The 22,892-nt window shown below is 51.3% G+C and overlaps 4 protein-coding genes across 4 annotated transcripts in view; 1 reads left to right on the forward strand and 3 right to left on the reverse strand.

Annotated features, from left to right (window-relative positions):
- Positions 1-513: 513 nt before the first annotated feature.
- Positions 514-12,220, reverse strand: LOC134015700 (GTP-binding protein 1-like). The gene is given in 18 exon segments (XM_062455258.1): positions 514-2,096; positions 4,102-4,152; positions 4,721-4,867; positions 5,494-5,672; positions 6,833-6,922; positions 6,925-6,967; positions 7,370-7,552; positions 7,629-7,773; positions 7,970-7,992; positions 7,994-8,085; positions 8,290-8,390; positions 8,392-8,411; positions 8,722-8,886; positions 9,107-9,290; positions 9,704-9,884; positions 10,909-11,020; positions 11,647-11,842; positions 12,138-12,220. Coding segments are annotated over 17 exon segments (2,091 nt in total). The 5' UTR covers positions 11,833-11,842; positions 12,138-12,220; the 3' UTR covers positions 514-1,907.
- Positions 12,221-12,541: 321 nt separating this feature from the next.
- Positions 12,542-15,601, forward strand: lgals2b (lectin, galactoside-binding, soluble, 2b). The gene is made up of 4 exons (XM_062455259.1): positions 12,542-12,644; positions 14,362-14,441; positions 14,808-14,967; positions 15,269-15,601. Exons 1-4 carry the CDS (start codon positions 12,642-12,644, stop codon positions 15,413-15,415), a joined length of 390 nt encoding a protein of 129 aa, XP_062311243.1. The 5' UTR covers positions 12,542-12,641; the 3' UTR covers positions 15,416-15,601.
- A 552-nt stretch (positions 15,602-16,153) lies between these two features.
- uts2r4 (urotensin-2 receptor 4) lies at positions 16,154-18,090 on the reverse strand. Its single transcript, XM_062455260.1, has one exon. It carries the CDS (start codon positions 18,016-18,018, stop codon positions 16,747-16,749), a length of 1,272 nt encoding a protein of 423 aa, XP_062311244.1. The 5' UTR covers positions 18,019-18,090; the 3' UTR covers positions 16,154-16,746.
- Positions 18,091-19,291: 1,201 nt separating this feature from the next.
- The window catches only part of zgc:92360 (uncharacterized protein LOC436988 homolog), an 8,940-nt gene continuing 5,339 nt past the window's right edge, over positions 19,292-22,892 (reverse strand). The window contains exons 6-11 of the mRNA XM_062455261.1: positions 22,289-22,435; positions 21,247-21,330; positions 21,104-21,166; positions 20,418-20,489; positions 20,030-20,261; positions 19,292-19,828 (exon numbers count right to left, since the gene is read on the reverse strand). Of these exons, the coding sequence (XP_062311245.1) occupies positions 19,800-19,828; positions 20,030-20,261; positions 20,418-20,489; positions 21,104-21,166; positions 21,247-21,330; positions 22,289-22,435 (627 nt within the window). The 3' untranslated portion in view covers positions 19,292-19,799. The remainder of the gene's footprint in view (positions 19,829-20,029; positions 20,262-20,417; positions 20,490-21,103; positions 21,167-21,246; positions 21,331-22,288; positions 22,436-22,892) is intronic.

Raw genomic sequence — 22,892 nt, forward strand, 5'->3', positions numbered from 1 at the left:
GAATGTGGAGAGAGCGAGGACAGGGTTCCTCTTTCTGTGTAATGATTCTGGCTCAACCCTCTGCATCTGGTCTGAGCGCGCGCCAAACTCCGGTCTCCTCAAACTAATGGAAATTGCATTTCTCTTCCTTGGGGCAAACATAACCCCCCCCATCCACACACACAAAACCCAGAGCCGGTGAGCTTGCAGAGCCATAAAGTAATTGGTGGAGATGTTAGTTATTTATAAATGTGTGTGCGCGCGCGCGTTTGTGCGCGCGTGTCCCTATCGCGTGTGTGTGTGCGCGCGCGTGTGTGTGCACGCGTGTCCCTATCGTGTGTGTGTGTGCGCGCGTGTGCGTCAGAAACAAAGTCCTCACGTAGTTTAGTACGTGGGCCATGCATCGCTAACAGGTTGATGAATACATTATTCAAGATTTAATCCTTTTAAAATAACAATGACTGAACGTTGATAACTTGTACTTAACAGTACAACTATGGAATGTGGAGAAACACGATTCAGAGGAACAAGTGATCATATTCTGAAACATCTTTTACTTAAAAGAATTTACAACACCAACTGGCACCACTTTAAAGTTTAAATTGCATTTTTCTTTTGCACATGTTTTCTTTGTTTGTACATACATACACACACACACAAGATGTGTCCTTCTATTTCAAAAATAAAATTAAATCATGCACAAAATTTTTTCAGGGGAACAAATCGGGACATCTTTTTTCTGAGATCCTGGCCCTGTAGCTGAGATTGAAAGGAAGGGTTGAAGTTGTCTTGAGAAGCAAAACGAAGTAGATGTTTCTATTTCCAGACCTGGATAAATCAAATTCAAACACCCCCCAAAAAAGCCAGAGGCAAACGGTTTGACCTAGCTTAGTTAGCGACGATCAGACAGTGGCCCAGTGAACCAAATCAAGCACACCCAAAGCCCCAGGACATCTCCCAGGACATCTCCACAAAGGGGAAAGACTAAAGATTATAGAGATAAAAAAGAAACCCTCTTCGGTGGCAAAAGACAGTTTATAACAGCTGAACTGTAGCTGAACGTCCATAACCTGATGAAGCCATATCAAAACTCAAGGGATTTTTTTTTTTCCGTCTTTCAAAAATTATTTAAAACTGCAACGTCATGTCCACTACTGCTAATGCGCGAAAACACCTCAGTCTGTAAAAACGTCCAAATTAGCTTATTATCAAGGTGTATGTGTTCTGAAATCAATACAAAAACAAAAAAAAAACACGTAGAATATCAACCTATAAACCTGATTACATCGTTAGTTTGTCGAGGGAGTCTGACTGTCAGGAGTCTCCTAGTGGGGGGGTCACACTCCACCGAGACGTAACGATTTGTCCCGCCGTCGCGGTTACCGAACAGCGACCAGAGTCATGGCGAACATCGTTTGTGTTTTAAGACGGCAGTATTAGAGCATGTCGTTTAAGGTTGGGGAGGGCTGGTTCTGTTGACTCTAGGATGAAAACCCCGACAATATCAACTGTGTTGGTTCTAAAGGATTCAACAGAGGCAGGGGGGGGATTCACCCTGAAACGTAACGCTAGTCAGACTGAGATGGGACGTCTCTCTCTGCTACCAGGACTTCCTCTCCGTTTCCACGGAGACGCGAGTTCGAGAGCGCTACTCGACACTGGGCCTGTCTGGTGCACGTGGGGGAGTCGGGCTCCTCGGATTTGGCATGTAAGATGGGAGGGAAGGAGGGGAAGATGGGAGGGGGAATAAGATGGAGGGGGAGGGGGGGAGATGGAGGGGGAGGGGGGGAGATGGAGGGGGAGGGAGAATAAGATGGAGGGGGAGGGGGGGAGATGGAAGGAGACAAAAGTAGAGGAAAAGAGATTAGAACGAGAGAAAGAGGATGAGAAAAAGAGGGGGGGGTGGGGTGGAGGGGGGGAGTGTGAGTCTAAGCCGTCCCTGGCCCCCCAGCAGGGGGCCCCGCAGCGACTGCCGATGGTAACGTTGTTGCCGATGGTAACGTCGTTGCCGATGGTAACGTCGTTGCCGATGGTAACGTCGTTGCTAACGTCATGTTCAGGGACTTGCCTCTGTGTCTCTGACCCCCTCTTCTACGACCTCCACCTCCTGACTTGGGCTGTGGGTGAGAGAGAGAGAGAGAGAGAGAGAGAGAGAGAGAGAGAGAGAGAGAGAGAGAGAGAGAGAGAGAGAGAGAGGGAGAGAGGGAGACATTGGAAATAGAGAGAAAAGACAGATTCATTAAGTTTTTCTTCTTTTTGTATAGAGTATTTCAGTGGTCAGAGCCAAGTAATGGTCTGTATTTACTACCCACATCGAAGTTATGAAAAAGTATCTTTGCAAGCACAAACACAGAGCGAGTGCAGTGGAGAAGTCGGGAAGTCAAGGTCTGATAACTACACCTTACGCTGCGTTCACACTGCAGCGTTTTTTAACGCTCTGCATCGCTTGCCTTCCCACAGTACACCACGCTCGGGGGCGTGTTAGACAACTTAATACAGAGTTGTAGTTCTCTAAGGTCACTGTTGTAGTCATGGCCAAGCGTGCAGATTTGGGTTCATGTACTCACAATATCGATCAAAATACATTTATGTAAGTGCAAGATTTTACTAGTGCAAGATTACAGTAGAATACATGTTACGCCACCGGTCACTCAACCAGTCGTTTGTAGGCTGGGCTAGCGAGCTAGCAGTGGCACAGAACAGTCACGTAATGTGACGAGACTAAATTTAAAAGTAGGCTATAAAAACACACTAGGAACAATGACGACATCGGCAACCATGCATTATTAGTTTAATGTATTCTTTAAATTCAGGCTCGTCACATTAGTAACTTTGTTCTGAACAGAACTGGGTGTGCAGACACATACGAAAAGTTTCTCCTCCATCTTGAAATTGTCAAACCTAGAAATGTTTACCATGACGAACACGTTACAAGAAACAAGAAACCAATCCGATTGGCCAACGCTAGCGTTTTCACGCTCCTCATTTACATAAAGTTGAGAAAATCCAACTTGCAACGCTCCGCTCCGCTCGCCTTCCCACAATGCCCTACGCGAGCGTCAACGCCTGGTTTCATTGAAAATGAATTGGAAGCCGACGCCCCGCGCCGCCCGCTCCGCTGCAGTGTGAACGCAGCGTTAGAAGGCCGGATTTGCAAGATTTGCCATATGTCAAAATTTGAGTTAGATTAACCAGGGGTGCAGAGTTTAAAATAGCGTGGCTATGGGCTGCTACCCATGAAAAAGTATCTTTACAAGTTCACAAACACTAAAACACAAAAAACAGAGTTTTTAGGCTTAGCCATTATAAGTATCTTCATAATGCGAGCAGAGAGAGAGGGTGCTTGCAGTGGAGGAGCTGGCAGTGTGGAGCCTCCCTGCAGTGACTGCATGTTGATGTAGTTACATTTACATGTAGTCATTTAGCAGACGCTCTTATCCAGAGCGACTTACAGTAAGTACAGGGACATTCCCCCCGAGGGAAGTAGGGTGAAGTGCCTTGCCGAAGGTCATTTGCACGACCGGGAATCGAACCGGCAACCTTCTGATTACTAGCCTAATTCCCTAACCGCTCAGCCACCTGACTCCCTAGTTCACTCTTTCACAGCACCAACCACCACAGCCTCTACTACGCATGTTTACACTACAACTCACCACCATTAGAGAATAAAGATGCCATTAACGTGTAGAGATTTCACTATACTAGTTAAAGTGCTAATTATTGGTAAATCATTAATTCAATGAAAAGTTAAGAACTGCTCGTATTATTTAGCTGTAGCGGTTGTGTTCATCTTCGTGTAGTTCAGTGAGGCGAACACTGATGGAGTCTTATCTAACTGAGGTTCCTCTGTGTTCTAAGTTCTAAGTGTTTTTGTAGTTTAGTGAAGGTTAATAACTTAACCCAAGTCTTATTGATCTTGGTTGTCATTGCGAGTGTTCCTGTAGTTTAGTGAAGGGGGAAATCCTATGATGTCTTATCGATTTTTGCCTCTGGTTGAATGGATCGTGTAGTTCAGTGAAGGGTATTTGCTGATCAGGTATTCCTCATCTCTAGCAGGTAGAACTCTTCCTGTAGTTCAGGGAAGGTTAACAGCCTGTCAGGGGAGGTTAACAGCATGTTTACCTTGTTCTCCTTGTTGCTGTCCTTACATGGGGCCTCCTCCTCCCCCACTGTCTACCGCCATGCCGAGGGGGGGGGGGGGGAGAGGGGGAGGGAGGGAGGGGAAGGAGGGAGGGAGGGGAAGGAGGGAGGGAGGGGAAAGAGGGGAAGGAGGGGAGGGAACAGACGAGGGAGGGAGGGGTGTTTATAATGGACAGAGCGCAGGCGAGATGGGGTTGGAGGGGGAGATGAAAAGGTCGGAGGTGATGGAGGAGAGGGGCGTGAACGAGGGATGATGAAGGAGGAGGTCGTGGTGGGTGGACGGAAAGAGCGAGCGAGCGAGGGGTTGTGACGGAACGGGAAGAGGTCAAGGAGGGGAGACGGTTTGCGAGGAGGGAGGAGAGATAGAGGATGATAAGAGCGAGGGAGGAGGGAGGAGAGATAGAGGATGATAAGAGCGAGGGAGGAGCGATAGAACAGAGAGGAAGGGGGTAGTGAAAGAGTTAGTCAGTTTGGAAGCAAGTGAAGAATACAAAAGACAAGGTTCTACCATAACCCCCCCCCCCCACACACACACACAGCTGGCCTATCCCAGGTGTCCTATCTGGCTCCACAGTTCTAAGCCCCTCCCCTTCCTGCTCACCGGCAGCAATCCTGTGTTGGGACTGGCCGGCCGTGCCGTGGACCCTGCCTCCTCATTGGCTGCCTGGCCGTCCTTCAGAGCCTTCTTACTGGACTGCAGCTTCATCTGCTGGGCCTTGGCAGCCTGGCTGTTGACTGACTGGAGCAGCTGGGGGGGAGGGGGAGGAGGGGGGAGAGAGAGAAATGGAGAGTAGATTCATGTTTAACCCAGTATATAACATAACCAAATAAACCATGTTTAACCCAGTCTCACCCAGTCTACCCTCTTCCTTGGTGATGGTGCCCCCTACCTTGGTGATGGTGCCCCCTACCTTGGTGATGGTGCCCCCTACCTTGGTGATGGTGCCCCCTACCTTGGTGATGGTGCCCCCTACCTTGGTGATGGTGCCCCCTACCTTGGTGATGGTGCCCCCTACCTTGGTGATGGTGCCCACAGCCTTGGTGATGGTGCCCCCTACCTTGGTGATGGTTCCCCCCTACCTTGGTGATGGTGCCCCCTACCTTGGTGATGGTGCCCACAGCCTTGGTGATGGTGCCCCCTACCTTGGTGATGGTGCCCCCTACCTTGGTGATGGTGCCCCCTACCTTGGTGATGGTGCCCACAGCCTTGGTGATGGTGCCCCCTACCTTGGTGATGGTGCCCACAGCCTTGGTGATGGTGCCCCCTACCTTGGTTATGGTGCCCACAGCCTTGGTGATGGTGCCCCCTACCTTGGTGATGGTGCCCCCTACCTTGGTGATGGTGCCCCCTACCTTGGTGATGGTGCCCCCTACCTTGGTGATGGTGCCCACAGCCTTGGTGCGGCCCTCCCTGAACACCAGCCTCTGGTCTGGGTGCAGGTACTCCGGGGTCTTGATGAAGCGGAAGTGGACCGCCGCCTTGTCCCCCGTCCTCAGACAGTCTCTGTTCATAGTCAGGATGGTGGCTGTCTGCCTGATGCTGCCACAGTGGACTGGGGAGGAGGGGGGGGGAGAGGAGGAGGGGAGGGAGGGAGGGAGGGAAGGGAGAGAGGGGGGAAGGGAGGAGGGAGGGAGGGAAGGAAGGAGGGAGGGAGGGAGGGAGGGAGGGGGGGGAGGGAGGAGGGAGGGAGGGAGGGAGGGGGGGGAGGGAGGAGGGAGGGAGGGAGGGGAGAGAGGGGGGGAGGGAGGAGGGAGGGAGGGAGGGAGGGAGGGAAGGAAGGAGGGAGGGAGGGAGGGGGGGAGGGAGGGAAGGAGGGAGGGGAGGGGAGGGAGGGGGGGAGGGAGGGGAGGAGGGGGGGAGGGAGGGAGGGAGGGAAGGAGGGGAGGGAGGGGGGGGAGGGAGGGAGGGAGGGAAGGAAGGAGGGAGGGAGGGAGGGGGGGGAGGGAGGAGGGAGGGAGGGAGGGAGGGGGGGGAGGGAGGAGGGAGGGAGGGAGGGAGGGGAGAGAGGGGGGGAGGGAGGAGGGAGGGAGGGAGGGAGGGAAGGAAGGAGGGAGGGAGGGAGGGGGGGAGGGAAGGGAGAGAGGGGGGGAGGGAGGAGGGAGGGAGGGAAGGAAGGAGGGAGGGAGGGAGGGGGGGGGAGGGAGGAGGGAGGGAGGGAGGGGGGGGAGGGAGGAGGGAGGGAGGGAGGGAGGGGAGAGAGGGGGGGAGGGAGGAGGGAGGGAGGGAGGGAGGGAGGGAGGGAGGGAAGGAAGGAAGGAAGGAGGGAGGGAGGGAGGGAGGGGGGGAGGGAGGGAAGGAGGGAGGGGAGGGGAGGGAGGGGGGGAGGGAGGGGAGGGAGGGGGGGGAGGGAGGGAAGGAGGGAGGGGAGGGAGGGGGGGGAGGGAGGGAGGGAGGGAGGGAAGGAGGGAGGGAGGGAGGGGGGGAGGGAGGGAGGGAGGGAGGGAAGGAGGGAGGGAGGGGGGGGAGGGAGGGAGGGGGGGAAGGGAGGGGGGGAGGGAGGGAGGGAGGGGGGGAGGGAGGAGGGGGGGGAGATGTTAGGTGGAAAGAGGGACACGGAGAGAAGGGGGAGGGAGAGAGAGGGTGTGTGAGAACTAAGGAAAGTTTATGAGATATGATGTGTGTGTGTGTGTGCAAGTGACGGTGATTCACAGAGAGAGAGAGGGCAGGGCGAGATAGAGCGAGAGACAGTGAGACATAGTGTGCAAGGCTCACCCATGGCCTGGTAGCGTGGGGATATGGTGGTGGGGTGGTGCAGGACCAGGATCTCAGCCTCAAACTCCCAGGTGGCCTGAGGGGTCAGCTTGGGGAGATCATCACCATGCCCTTCCTGATGGAGGAGCGCTTGATCTGGAGGGAGAGAGATGATGGGGAGGAGTGGATGGGAGAAAAGGAGAGGAGGATGGGGAGGAGAGGATGGGAGAAAAGGAGAGGAGGATAGGGAGGAGAGGATGGGAGAAAAGGAGAGGAGGATGGGGAGGAGAGGATGGGAGAAAAGGAGAGGAGGATGGGGAGGAGAGGATGGGAGAAAAGGAGAGGAGGATGGGGAGGAGAGGATGGGAGAAAAGGAGAGGGAGGGAAGAGAAGAAAAAAAGGCAGCAAATAAGTGAGGGAGGGTGCTGAGAACCAGGAGGCTGAGGTAGTATATATAAGAGGATAACTTTCTAAGTGCACATCTTTGTCCTAGGAACCCCCCCCCCCCCCCCCCCCCCCCCCCCCCCCCCCCCCACACACACACACACACACACACACCTTCTTGAGGGCGAAGGAGGCGGTCTGGCCGCCCCTCACTTCCTTGACGGGCATCCTCTTGCGGTGGATGGATTTGACGGCCAGGGGGAGGAAGCTGCCCAGGGGGTCGGGACCGAGGAGCAGCGTGTCGTTCAGGCGGATCAATCCACGTAACGTAGTCCCCGACACCACAGTGCCCACTCCCTGGGGAGAGAGACACAGTCTGGTGGCTGCTCGGTGTGTGTGTGTGTCTGTGTGTCTGTGTGTGCGTGTGTCGTACCGGTACGGAGTAGGTGTCGTCTATCTGGAACTCTGCGGGCTCGTCGTCGCTGTAGGAGGTCCTGGAGGAGAGAAGGTTCAGGAACATCTTCAGCAGCTCCATGTTCTCCCCCGACACGTTGGAGATCTGGAAGATGGGACACATCCTGGAGGGCGGGAGAGGGAGGGAGAGAGAGAGAGGGGGAGAGAGAGAGGGGGAGAGAGAGGGAGGGGGAGAGGGAGAGAGAGGGAGGAATAGAGAGTGGAGAAATAGAAAAGGAGAGAAAGAGGTGGGATAGAGAGAGTGAGTCTTCACCCTGGTGACATCATCAGCCCGCGACACCCTCTCTCTCCCCGCACTACCTCTCAGAGCAGAAGTTGGAGGCTGGTGACGATGACATCATCCTTGTTCTGCACCAACACCGGGATCTTCCTGCAGCCCGGAGACTTGAGCAACCTCTGTAACAGCTTCAGGGTCTCTGCGGTCACACACAAACACACACAGACACAGAGTTCAAATCACACACACACACACAAGGTCATACCCTATCCATTCCAAACACCACACTGACTTCCTGTCCTCGCTGAACAGTTCATGTAATCATTTGACAGTCTCTCACATTTTTAAAGCTAGTTAATACAGTTGGCTGTAAGGGTGATGTGAAGGGAGTGTGGAAGCTAACCTTGGAGGATGTTGGCAGGACACATGTCTATCTTGGTGACCACCACGAACACAGGCACGTTGAGGGCCAGGGCCAGCCCCAGGTGCTCCTTGGTCATGCCACGATGCCGCGTTACTGCCCACCTGGGGGAGGGAGGGGAGAGAGACAGGGAGGGAGAGAGAGAGAGAGAGAGAGAGAGAGAGAGAGAGAGAGAGAGAGAGAGAGGGACAGAGAGAGAGAGAGAGAGAGAGAGAGAGAGAGAGAGAGAGAGAGAGAGAGAGAGAGAGAGAGAGAGAGAGAGAGAGAGAGAGAGAGAGGGACAGAGAGAGAGAGAGAGAGAGAGCAGGTAGTCAGGAGAGGAAAGGACAGAATGAGAAGTTTTCCACTGAGTACAAATAAATACACTTGACACACACAAAAACACGTCCACACACACGCGCTCCTTCTTCTCACCATGAGCATGCAGAAGTCGGGCAGGTGTCCGGTCATGCCGAACACGGTGGTCTTCAGGTACTTCTCGTGGCCGGCCAGGTCTATGAAGGTGATCACCTTGGACGACTTCTCGCAGATCTTAGTCCAGTCTAGACTGCCCCCGTGGCTGTCGGGCTTGTTCACCACCTGGAGGAGGAGGGGGAGGGGGAAGAGGAGGGGGAAGAGGGGGAGGAGAGAGAGATATTGATGTGGTGGGAGGGAGAGCGAGAGACAGAGCAGGAAGGGAAGAGAAAGAGAGAGACAAATCGTAGTAGGTAAGACTGAAAAACTAATTCCGCAATGATGCACCACCTTCACAGCTCCTTCACCTGTCCCCCTCCTCCCCCCCTCTCTCCCCCCCCCTCACCTGGCCCTCGTGGTCGAAGCCCAGGATGTCGTTGCCCACGCTGCTGGTGCGCCCGCTCTCCATCTCGTGCTTGTGTCGGAACAGCTTCTGGCGGGCGAAGCCGCGCCCGTTGTCCAGCTCGCCGTGCGTCAGCACGCCCAGCAGGGTGCTCTTCCCCGCGTCCACGTTCCCCACCACCGCCACCCTGCAGGAGGGGGGCACACGGGGGGGTGAAACAGGAGATTGAAGGGGAAAGAAAGAGAGAGACAGAGAGAGAGAGACAGACAGAGAGAGAGACAGAGCGACATAGAGAGAGAGAGTGACATAGAGAGTGACATAGAGTGACATAGAGAGAGTGACATAGAGAGAGAGTGACATAGAGAGAGTGTGACATAGAGAGAGAGTGACATAGAGAGAGAGAGTGACATAGAGAGTGACATAGAGAGAGAGAGACATAGTGATGTACGGAGAGTCGGAGGAGAGAGCAGAAAAGGAAGGATGTGAGGAAGACACACAGATCGCTCGGTGAGGAACGAGACAGTTACACACGGGGACACAAGACCTGGCTCGTGATCCACCCCTCTTCCTCCCTCCCTCCCTCCCTCCCTCCCTCCTCACCTGACTTCCAGGAAGTCCTGCTCGCCGACCCTCCGCCGGATGAGGTAGTCCCGTACCCGCCCGGCCGCGTCCGTGCGATCTCTCAGCAGGATGAGGTCTGCCTCGCTCTGCTCGCACAGGGACTGGACCGTCGCCACGGACGCCTCCATGTCCTTCTCATCCAGACCATAATCTCCTCCGTCTGAGGGAGGGGTGTGGAAGGGGTGTGTGTGTGTGTATAGGTAGATGTGTGGGGGAGAGTTTGGAGTGAGGGAGGGAGAGGAAAGAGAGATGAAGAGAGTTGTGATAAAGAGCAGAAGGGAGGTATGTAAGATTGAAGCCTAAACATTTACAATTGAGCTGAATTGGGACAGCTTTGGGATATCTGAACCAGACAACCAGAGGATTATCCAACCAGTCACCCACCCTAGCCGAGAAAACATCCATCCAGCTAGTCGACCAACAACATTCATCCAGGCAGGCTACAGACAAGCAAACTAGCTGACCTCCAGCCATCCAGCCTGCCCCAATTATCCAAATGGAGCCAGTCAAACATCACCCCCCCCCCCCCCTGACTATCTAACAACACGCCAGCCTCCTAACTAACTAAGCAAGACAGCATTCTCCCCTGACCATCTAATCAGCCAGCCATCCAGCAAGCCCAGGGCCTGACAGACACACGCCCTTTGACCCCTCAAAGGGCGTGTGTCACATGGGTCAGACAAGCGGCTGAAGTGGACAGAAAATAGACACAGGCGGCAAACAAAGACTTCTGTTGGGATTAGGGGGGGTTGTTCTGGGCTGGCTAAACACTAACAACTGGTGTTGTACCAGGTTAATGCATGAGTTAGCCGCTACGCTAGCTCAGTGCTAGCTAAGTGGAGTACCACACAGGCCAGCATGTGTCTTTCTTTACATGTGGATATCTTTCAACACAACATGTTGACGTAAAGATCAAGGGGTCAGATGGCTGAGCGGTTAGGGAGTCGGGCTATTAATCTGAAGGTTGTTGGTTCGATTCCCGGCCATGTAAAATGACGTTGTGTCCTTGGGCAAGGCACTTCACCCTACTTGCCTCAGGGGGAATGTCCCTGTACTTACTGTAAGTCGCTCTGGATAAGAGCGTCTGCTAAATGACTAAATGTAAATGTAAAGATGAGTTGATGAGGCAACTCTGTTGAGCTCTCAGACGAGCTGGAGAGGAGAGACTGCTGCTTTGGTCTCACCTGAACCTACTCCCACCACGTAGATGGTCTCTCCGCAACCCTCTTCCATCCTCTCCCGGAGTTGCCGTAGTAACGAGTCGTACTGTTCTCCTGTGGGACTGACGAGAGCCATCTGAGAGGCAGATGAGAGAGAGAGAAACGGAGACACCAAGAGAGAGTAGGAGAAAGGGAGAAGGAGAAAGGGAGGCAGAGAGAAGGAGAGAGAGAGAGACAAAGTGAAGGAGGGGGGAAGAAGGAATGAGAGACAGAAATACGGAGGGAAAGAAAATGAATTAATACATTTTTGTAAAAGATACTACTCAGAACACTATGCTGATACAAGAGTGTTTCTAAAGGGGATTCTCTGGACACACAAACAAAACAAGCCTTGACTTTGCCCCATGAATCCGTGTACAGTGAATAATAACTACATCTCAAAAATCATACCTTTTTCTACGTATTTTTCTATAATGTACGTGATGTAGGTAAATAATGTAGGTAAATAATGTGATTTTAACGTAAAACTTTTTCGGTGTGGTCAACTGTCGTTACCAGCTGGCTACAGTTATGGCGACATACGTGTCATTCATTGAATGTTTTGACTGGGACGAAACGTGTTCAGTGTTTACATTGTTAAAAAAACATCAGTACAAACGGCCACCTAATAAAAAACAACTGAAGTGACATAATAGTTGAATTTGTTAATACGGGTGACTGTTTAAATCACTCGATCTTGCATGCATGTAGTCAGCGGCCTACCTTGCTAGTAAAGTCTAAATGATCCTTGGAGTCGCCGTTGGTATCCTCGCCGTCATCGTAGCACTCAGCCCCGCATGGGTCATCTCCACATCCCCGGTCCGGGGCGAACATGCAAGCTGGTACCACAGATTCCGCGGAAGGTATTGCACTCGGGCTTAATCCCGGCTCTGTCGCTAACGACGCCATGTCCTTACACCTGGAGAAAATAAAGTAATGCAATGAAAATTCAGCACAGACTAGACAGTTTTTACGTGCAAGAAGATGAAGCTAAATAGCTGTACAGTAATCCTGTAGCTAGGATAGCTAACGAGTTAGCCTAGCTATGCCGCTAGCTAGCGTCAACAACCAGGTCATTTGGAATGTCTACGTTGCATTGCGTGAATGGATTTCTTACAGCATATTCAACATATAGAAATTTGTCTTGGTCTGTCAATGTACATATTTTGTTTTACTTGCTATACTTGTGAAAACTATGAATTCATTCGACATACCAGAAGTAGCCGTGAACATGCAACGTTGGCTCTTCTTGGTTTGTATGTAGTTTCTTCGAAAACACGCCCCTAGGTGAAATTGAGAACTCCGATTGGCTACTGTAGTCCAACCTCTGCTCATTTGACTTAAAAAAAAGTATTTACCAAACAAATATTCTTTAACTAAAAATGCGATGTCACAAATATTACAGGACATAGTCAATCATAGTCAATTAAAAGAATCAATCATACCCAACAAGAAAGATGCCAATCTATTATATTTTTTATAAATAGTTTAAAAGGACAGATATTTCAACTGTGCACTAGATGGCATTGTTGTCCACCATGGACATACCCGATAGCCTTGCCTCGGATTTAATTTATTTTAATTGGAGAAACAGGTAGGTCCAGCCTAGTTCCTGATTGGCTGGTGACTCAGACCACTTCCGGTCGTTCTGTTATAAATCTGAGATCGTGCACACCGACTATTCACCTCCGAGAGACACCACACAGAAGGCAGTCAAGATGGTAAGTGGCTCCTTCTCTGTTCTATCAACAGTATCAATTTAAGTTTTAATAGTATATTTTAAACAGAGCATTCTGTGGTTGTGTAATGTTTACTTTACAATTTATCCAAGTATTAAACAAGTCTGTATTTGGTCTTAAAGTAGTTTCTCTGTTATGACAGTACACATGGTCTAGACTAGAGAAGTCTTTAACCTTGACTTCAGGGGAGATTATCCCTTCAAACATTACAGACACACATTTCCATCCTTGGAAACGGCATATTCTATATCATATTCTATTGCATGCAATTTTATAGTTATATTTTATTCAATTCTATAATGAACTATAAAGCCCTTTACTTCATCCCATTCACTTTTACTTCCTCGTCTATTTTATTTAACCAGGAAGGTCCCATTGAGATTAAAAATCTATTTTTCAAGTGAGACCTGGCCAAGACGGGCAGCAACATAAGAACACATAGTTACAGACAGAAGAACACATAGTTACAGACAGAAGAACACAGAAATGAGACAAGTAAAAATAATATATAATACAATTTAAAAACAACTAAAAGTTTGAGTCAGTTACATAACCTGGTTAATTAAAAAATATAGAAATTTTTGGGAACCTGCCTCCATTTCTTTAATTTTAGATTTAAAAGCAGTAAGTGGTATCAGTTCTCAGTAAGTTATCTACCGTGCACATGACACTAGTTATAGGTTTCTGAGATGACCCCTAGTTAATGCTAACCCAGTATTAACGCATGTGGCATGCTAATAAAAGAGGATTCCGACTGATAACATCCCACTACGAGGAAGTAAAACCACTAAACTGTTCTCCAGGCGGGTGCTGGTTTCAGAGCAAGCCGAGCCTAGTCAATCATAAACATTTATGGATGGGAGATGGGTCGATACTACATCAGGCAGGATCCTGGCGTCGTGGCAACGGTGGTGTAGGGTTCACAGGTGTGGTCCGGGTCCAGGTAAATCCGGCTCTGCGACGAGCAGAGGAGTCATGTGATCTGATGGACGTTGTTCCTCGGGGCGGGGGCGTGGGGGGGGGGCGTGGGGGACAGATTTACAGCATCACTGATAAGGTGTGGAGATCAGGACACAGAGACTAACAGACTGAATCTGATAAGCTCCTCTAGTCTTTCTCACACACGTAAATATACACTCACTCTCTCACACACCTATATGCTAACTCACTCTCACACACGTATTCACTCACTCACTCAGACATGCACACATCAACACATGCATGCACACCTTCTCCCATAAATACACACACACTCACTCATAACCCCTCAAAAACACACACACACACATAGTGGGTGTGGTATAGTATTTGAGTGGCTATCAACAGTCCCAGTCGTACCAAAGGCCATTAGGAACTAGCATGGGTGTTCATTTTGTTATTTGTACAACCCCCTTGTGACCACATATGTGTCAATTGTCAAACAATGCCTGTTCGGTTTATGACGCTGTCCTGCATTGAGGGTTAATCAGTAACACTGTGGAGATAACCACCAACGCTTCACATCTTCGTTACCATGGTTGCCATCCCACTTCAGATAAAGCTAGCTTCTCCTCGTGTGTCTCAAAATCACCTCCACTTCCTCCCTCCTCCCTTTTTCACTTCCTCCCTCCCTCCACTTCCTCTCCTCCACTTCCTCCCCTCCCTCAGATCCCCGTCCCTCGGTCTGTGCTAATCCTCCCCTGTCTCCTTGCCGTTTCAGACTCTGGTTGTAAAGAACATGTCCTTCAAGCAGGGGCAGGAGATGAAGCTCAGTGTCCTGCCCAAGTCAGGCAACTCTGGGTAGGGTGCATTTCCCTGTCCTCGACTAGCTATTAACTATTAACCCTCGTGCTGCCTTCGGGTCACATGACCCAAGGTTCATAACGAACCATCGTTGTGTTTACCCAATTTTACCCAATACAAAAACAAATTAAAATAATTTTATTTTAACCTTTGCAATGTGGGGGGTCTGAGACAGCCCAACGGTTAAAAGAAAATGCTTCACTTTGTCTTTGTATGCGGTAAATCTGTCGCAATACGACGGTGGGTCACAATGACTGATGGGTCAGAATGACCCGAAGATAACACAAGGGTTAACTCCATGTAACGCTCTCACCTTAGCCATAAAAGATGAATCTCCATTTCTTGCTCTCTATCTCTAAACAGTTTTGCCATCAACATCGGTCACGACACAGACAACTATGCCCTCCACCTGAACCCCAGGTTTGATTCTGGTTCTGTGGTGTGCAACTCTCAGTCTGGGGGCAGCTGGGGGGACGAGTGTCATGAGAGTGGCTGCCCGTTCTCCGAAGGAAGCGACAACAAGGTATGTTAACGTGTGTGTGTGTGTGTGTGTGTCAAGGAGGGAGAAAGTGAGTGAAATGGAGTGTGTGTATTTGATACGGATGTGTGTGTGTGTGTCTTTTTGCATCTCTCTGTCTCACTAACTTCTCAGCTAGAGCTTCTGTCTTACCTGCTCTGACATCCATCAACATCACATGACTTTGACTGACACCAAATGCTTCTAACGGTCATTAGCTCATGTAATTTATCTCTTTTCCTTGTTCCTTATCTCCCCTTCTCTCGGACCACCCATTCTCTCTCTCTCTCTCTCTCTCTCCCTTCAGGTCTCCATCTCCTTCAACATGGACGCGTTCCAAATCCGTCTCCCTGACGGACACAACATCACCTTCCCCAACCGCCTTGGCGACGTCAAATACGGCCACATCGAGCTCACCGGGGACGCCAAGCTCGTCAGCCTCAAGATCAAGTAGAGCCCTGGTGACCCCTGACCCCTGGGGAAACGATTTACCTGTCCTACCAGTTACTTGTGACCAGCAACAGGCTCTGAGGGTGCAGTAACACAGAGGGGCCACACTGTCAAGCTTGTGCTGTGTGTGTGTGCTAATACGTGTCATGTCAATTGCAGATTTGGTAATAAAGACAACTGTGAAAGCAAATATCCCTTTTTATCTTCCTTAGTTAGTCATGTCTCGGATAAATCTGTTTACATTCAACGGAAGGAGCCAGGTGAGCTTTGTGTAAAAATGTCACATCGGATTTACATATTATTCATGGGGAGAGAGAGAGAGGGAGAGAATGATCTGTCATAAAACACACACACACTCGTATGTGCCTATGTAGCAGCCCTGGGACTAATTAGGTGTGTGCGAGGCCAGGTGAGTGAACGATTCAGCACCGAGGAGTCAGATTCCCGAGAGCCAATTTACAGGAAGACTTCAAGAGAGCCCCTGCCCCGGGGCTGTGAAATTTTGCATCCTGGGTACACATTCCCTGGGGACGGCTGCCAGCCTGTTAGATGAGTCAGTGTGTGTTTGAGAGATGGGAGGTGAGTTGGGAGGGCCAAGGTGAGCTTTGTTCTGCATATGGTGTGTGTGTGTTTTATAGATGTGTAAATAGGCAAGGGTCATGAGTCCATCAAGCACACTGCCTGGGGAAATGAGCAAGTAGCCAGCAATGAAGAACATGAGTGTGTGTGTGTGTGACACATTCAGATAAAGGCATATCATTAAGTTTACATGCATTATGGCAAGCATTCAAGTAATTACATTGGATTATTCAGTACCTATTTGTACCACAGTCAACATTCCCCATTGTTACACAGATGATAAAAAGCTTTGGTACAATATCACCTGCCGACAATCACAAGATCTCAACACATTCTTGGTATTTCATAAAGAAAGTCCAGGATATTCAAGAATATAAATGCAGAAGGTACATTGGAAGTTTGAGAGATCCGTTACGCTACAGAAGACACATGGATGCTTGTGACCTCTTGCTGTGCCCATTGTCATTCCAGAAACATCCACTAGAAACATATTTCATCAAAAGAAAACCAGAACACACGTGTTTTCTCAAGTGATAACCGTGTTCCATAAAAGATGTTTAAAAACCCGAACAACAACCAATAGTTAAAAAAATGCTTGGTTATGTGCAGGTACATGTAACTCGATATGTACACATCTACAACTAACTCCAATATGACTATACCGGTTTGTTTTCACAAAGCTGATATACAAAAAAACATCTCATAGCAACCACAATAGTCCAACACCGTCCAATCAGACGCATTCTCCACCTCGCCTTACATGTCCTGCAGGGGCGCGGCCCCGGCCGACCCCGGGTCGACCCTACTGGACCCCGTCGACCCTTGACCTTTCTGGGCCAGGTAGTCCTTGTAGTTCCTGGTGAGGAGCGTGTAGAGCAGAGGGTTGATGCAGCTGTTCCCGTACGTCAGACACGTGACGAAGAAGTTGACGTAGCTGTGCGTGGCGGGCGACAGTGTCCTCAGCGACTCCGGAGAGAAGAGCTTGGCCAGCTGCCAGCCCCAGAAGGGAAGGAAGCAGGCCCAGTACGCCACCACGATGCTGAAGATCATGGACACCACCTTCTGCTTCAAGCCCCGCCTCCGGGCGGAGCGCACGCTGCCCCCTAGGCTGGCCTGGGCCACCCAGTACCTCCGGGCCAGGCCGGCGTACAGCCCCACGATGACCAGCCCGGGGACCAGCACGCTGGTGAGGAACAGCACCGTCAGGTACGCCTTGAAGGCCTCTTGGGTCCAGGTGGGGAAACAGATCCGTTTGACGGCGCCGGTAACCGGATTGGGCTTCCCCTCCCTCAGTCGGATCATCACCATCATGGGCAGGGTGAGGATGAAGGAGCCCGCCCAGATGATGCCCGCTGCCAGCTTGCGTCCCCGCGACGAGGAGAGGCGGGCCCGGAAGGGCTTGGCCACGGCGCGGTAGCGCTCCAGGCTCATGGCGACCAGCACGAACACGCTGGCGTGCATGGTGAGGAGGTCCAGGCTGAGCAGGACCCGGCAGCCTGCCTCGCCGAACAGCCAGTCGTGCGCAAAGTAGGTGCAGACGACAAAGGGGATGGTGGAGAGGTAGAGGAGGTCGGCGAGCGCCAGGTTGACGATGTACACGTACATGGAGCCCGTGCGACGCAGCGCGGCCGAGCGCGTCACCACCAGCGTGTACACGTTGCCCGCCACGCCCAGGGCGCACATGACCAGCAGGGTGGCGCCCAGGAAGGACGTCACCCACGAGCCGCTCCCACTTCCTCCTCCTCCCCCTCCTCCACTTCCTGTTCCGCTGCCGCCACTTCCTGCCGGGGCCGACCCTTGCTGCAGTGGTGCGGTCAACAGAGAGGTGGTGTTGAGGGTGTAGTTCATGGTAGGGTCAAAGTTCACAGGTGACAAAGGGAAAACGTTTGGGTTCAGCTCTACTATAAGATCGTCCGCGCATTCTGGTGGTGGGGTTCCCCAAAAGTGGGGTGTTCCATTTTGGAAAAGTGTGAAACAAACTAGAAAACTAGAGCCAAACTGAGAGAGCACCTGTGAGTAATAAACCATCCACACAAACTCAAACCTCTCCCTCCAGCTCACAGCCTGAATGTTGGCGCGCACCCTGCAAGACACATGAAACTAAATTGGAACCGTGTATCGTTCGATCGTAAAACTCCAGTCGAAAACAAACAACAACAACAAGAATCCCCCTGGCTGTGTGGGAATCCGCTAGGACAGATGTGGTGTGTAGTGGGGCTTGACAGTCCCTCCCCTCACCGCGGTTTCCCTCTAGACCCCCCCCCCGCCCTCCCTAGTTACCCACCACAGGCCCCCGCGGGGAGAGCAGACTCGGATGACTGGTCTGGAGACAGCGTCTTTCAGCGCTCTCCTCGCACTGCCCTAGACACACTCCCATGATTCAATTCTCCTCCGGGGAAACAGGGACCTTGGAGACAGAGGCGAGGAGAGAGAGAGGGGGGGGGGGGGGAGAGCTTGGGATAGGAGACTTCCCAGGACGACGCTTGCGTAGCTACACAGTATCCTGACAGCGTTGGCATGAGGGCCCCTGGAGGAGTCAAACCGAATTCCCGAAAGCAACGACGGGAAGCGGCTTCTGGACAGCTTCTCCTCCGAGTCTTGGTGAAGGCTTGTGAGAAGTGGACAAAGAAAACAACAACGACCGCAAAAACATCGACGGAATCTTCAAGTTGAGATGGTTCTCCCTCCGCGCTGACGTTCTCCACGGGAAGTCCGTCCTAAAGTTTGGGCACTGAGCAGTCCCCAGGGCTGGTCTGGAGTGTGAGGGAGGTTCTTGGAGAAAAGTCCCGACGGTGTCAGCGCCGAGCCGTGTCCTCTGACGTCTCCAGGTGAAGATCCACCGTCCAGACTGGGAAGCTCAGCAGAGGTCTATGGTGCGTTTGACCAGGGGACTCAGACCACGTCTGGTACCTGGAGACCCCTCTTGTTGTCCTGATTAAGTTCTGTTGTGTCTGTCCACTCTGGTCTCCTCCAACTACACTCCTCTCTCCTTCTCTCCCCTCTCCCTCTCGCTCTCTCTCTGTCACCTAGGTGATAGGCTGCAGGTCTATAGATTTATGAGGCAGTCACCTCTGTTCTGGGCTTGAATGCTTTCAAACACCAGGGTGAAGTTTTAAACACCACCAACTCACTGGCACCCATGCAAGTGACAGAGACGGCGAATGCACGCGCGCACACACACACACACACACGTAGCGCACACGAACAAACACACACTTACTGTTCATGCGAGCGCACCTACGCACACCTAGAACCCACGCGCACACAAGCCCGCACACACAGAGTTGTATTACACACAGTTGGGTGAGGAACAGTTTTATTAGCGAGGTTATGAGGAAACAGTTTTGAAGAAATAATATTGTAAAACTGACATATATGTACTGTATTCATCACCCTTTTGCTAACTGTGGTGGTCTAGATCTTGTCCAGTTGGTATAACACAGAGAAGGCTGGAAATCCACATCAAATGTAGTACAGTGTTCAGACACTAGATGGCACTGTGACATCAGAATCAGAAATCAGAATCAGACATCACCTAGTTCTTACAGTCACACATTACTCACCCAAAATATTGCTTCACTAATTTCCCACTATGGTGCAATAGACTGGAAACTAACATATTTCCTCACAGACCTGGACTGTGACAAGAACAGGGTACTTGGTAGAGGTTACACTCCTTCGGTAGTGTTTCCATCGCATTAAAACCTAGTCTGTTCCAAGGATTACCTACAATAACCAATCCAAACTGACGTTTCTTGGTGTCATCCAGGGTTCCGAGGTCAGGGGTCATGGTAGGAGGGTGTGTCTGGTCAGTGTCTGTGTTTGAAGAGCGCCTCCACTGGAAAGTCATAAACGGGTCGTGAGAAATCATAAACAGTTCATTTGACAACAGTTAATCGCTCAAACTGTCCAAGTAGTTCAGCAACAGTGTATGTTTATAAGCATTCATAAGCATTAATTAACAGTTTATAAGCATTCAAAAGTAGTAATAAACAGCTTATAAACATTTATAAGTAGTAATTAGTGGTAAACATCTTACTGGAGTATTCCTGAGGAGACATGACAGTGCTGATGACGTCATTGAATCTTTTCAGCCAATCGGCTTGGTCGTTCTCCGTCTCACACGTAAACAGGAAGCTGCGTTCTGGGGTTACTATGGTGATGCCGTGTTGCCAGGTGCCGTTGCAGTGGATCCCGGCAGGCAGGCCGGGGCTGGCGCTGTAACCATGGTCACGGTGTCCCAGGAACACCTCGCCCTTGGCAAAGGCATTCTAGGGTGAAGGGGTTAAGATTAACTATCAGTGGATACAGTTATACCTTAGGTTTGTGTGTGAGTGTGTGTGTGAATGTGTCTGTGTGTCTGTGTGTGTGAGTGTCTGTATGTGAGTGTGTGTGTGTGTGTGAGTGTGTGTGTAAACCTGTCTTACCAGAGGATCTTTGAAGTACATGAGACGTCTGTGGTCGAGGGTGAACCAGCGTTTCTTAAAACCTTCTGTTTGCTATGGAGAGAGAGGGGGGAAAAGTATAGAGAGGTAGGGAAAGAGAGAAAGAGGGAGAGGGAAAGAGAGAGAGGAAGGGAGAGGAGAGGAAGGGAAAGAGAGAAAGAGAAAGGGGTAAAGGTAGAGAGAGGTAGGGAAAGAGAGTAAGAGGGAGAGGGAAAGAGAGAAAGGAAGGCAGAGGAGAGAGATATTAGCACTTCTGACAGCAACTGTGTAATATTCATAAGCATTCCTCATTCAGATACTTTCTACAAATCTCCTGTGAGGGAACTCAACTAATCAACTGAACACAGAGAGACAGGCCTTTCATTTGAGAACCTGACAAACATAGATTAAACAATTTGTGTGTGTACGTGTGTCTCAGTTTACACACACAGACAACTAAGTTCCTACACATTAATAACAAAAACAGGTGGGAGAGAGAGAGAGAGAGAGAGAGGGAGAGGGAGAGGGAGAGGGAGAGGGAGAGGGAGAGGGAGAGGGAGAGAGAGAGAGAGAGAGAGAGAGAGAGAGAGAGAGAGAGAGAGAGAGAGAGAGAGAGAGAGAGAGAGAGAGAGAGAGAGAGAGAGAGAGAGAGAGAGAGAGAGAGAGAGAGAGAGAGAGAAAGAGATTACCCTGGGCCCTGTCTTCTCCATATAGCCCTCTTTCAGGAAGCTGCGGGTCAATTTGGGCATCAGCTGCATGAAAACAAAAAAAAGGTCAACACGAGTGTGTGTGTGTGTGTGCGTGCATGTGTGTGAGTGTTGCATCTGTTTACCTCTGCATCACTGGCACCTGGGAAAGCCACCTTCAGGTAGTGAAGCTGGACTGCCCTGATTGAGTTTAACCAGTCCACTATTTCCTGTTAGAGGGGGTAAAGAGAGAGAGAGTGAGGGAGAGGGGAAGAGAGAGGGATAGGAAGAGGGGGAGAGGAAGAGAGAGAATCTTCAGCATTGTGTTCATTTTCAACTATGAAATTATAGAAGCTAGTTATGACTCCCTCACATGCCCTCACGCCCTTACACACACACACCTCCACACCCACACACACACACCCCTCCCCACACACACATCCCCCCCTCCCCACACACACACACACCTCCCCACACACACATCCCCCCCTCCCCACACACACACACACACACCCCTCCCCACACACACATCCCCCCCTCCCCACACACACACACACACACACTTCCCCACACACACATCCCCCCCTCCCCACACCCACACACACACACCCCTCCCCACACACACATCCCCCCCTCCCCACACACACACACACCCCTCCCCACACACACATCCTCCCCTCCCCACACACACACACACACACCCCTCCCCACACACACATCCCCCCCTCCCCACACACACACACACACACACACCCCTCCCCACACACACCCCTCCCCCCCCACACACACACACCCCTCCCCACACACACACACACACACCTCCCCACACACACATCCCCCCCTCCCCACACACACACACACACACCCCTCCCCACACACACACACACACACACACCTCCCCACACACACATCCCCCCCTCCCCACACCCACACACACACACCCCTCCCCACACACACATCCCCCCCTCCCCACACACACACACACACACCCCTCCCTACACACACATCCCCCCCTCCCCACACACACACACACCCCTCCCCACACACACCCCTCCCCACACACACATCCCCCCCTCCCCACACACACACACACACACACACACACACCCCTCCCCACACACACCCCTCCCCCCCCACACACACACCCCTCCCCACACACACACACACCCCTTCCCACCCCCTCCCCACCTTGCCGCTGTCGTGGTAGAGGAACATGTTGCGGGTGCTGTAGTCCTTCAGGTAGGTGATCTGCAGGCCGTTAGGGTTCCCTATCTTCTCTGGCTGGAACGCTGCGTTGATGGTGTCCACCTTCACCACAGCCTTGGGCTCCTTCGCCTGGGCACCAGAGCACACAGGAGACAGTGGGAGTGTGTGTGGGTGTGTGTGTGGTGTGTGTGTGTGTGTGTGTGTGTTTGTGTGTGTGCGTGCGTGTGTGTGTGTGTGGTGTGTGGGTAGTCAGGTGGTCTGAGCGGTTAGGGAAGCGGGCTAGTAATCTGAAGGTTGCCAGTTCGATTCCCCGGCTGTGCCAAATGACGTTGTGTCCTTGGGCAAGGCACTTCACCCTACTTGCCTCGGGGAGAATGTCCCTGTACTTACTGTAAGTCGCTCTGGATAAGAGCGTCTGCTAAATGACTAAATGTAAAATGTAATGTGTGTGCGTACTGGTGGTTTACATATTTAGAAAACTATTCAGTTAATGTCACTGTCTGTCCTTTTTGCTAAAAGTCAGAAGTGTTCCTGTACATGCCTCAAATAGGGGAACTGGGAACTACAGGTCAGAGCACAGATCCAG

The sequence above is a fragment of the Osmerus eperlanus genome, unplaced genomic scaffold, assembly GCF_963692335.1.
Source record: "Osmerus eperlanus unplaced genomic scaffold, fOsmEpe2.1 SCAFFOLD_86, whole genome shotgun sequence".
NCBI classification, from domain to species: Eukaryota; Metazoa; Chordata; class Actinopteri; order Osmeriformes; family Osmeridae; genus Osmerus; species Osmerus eperlanus.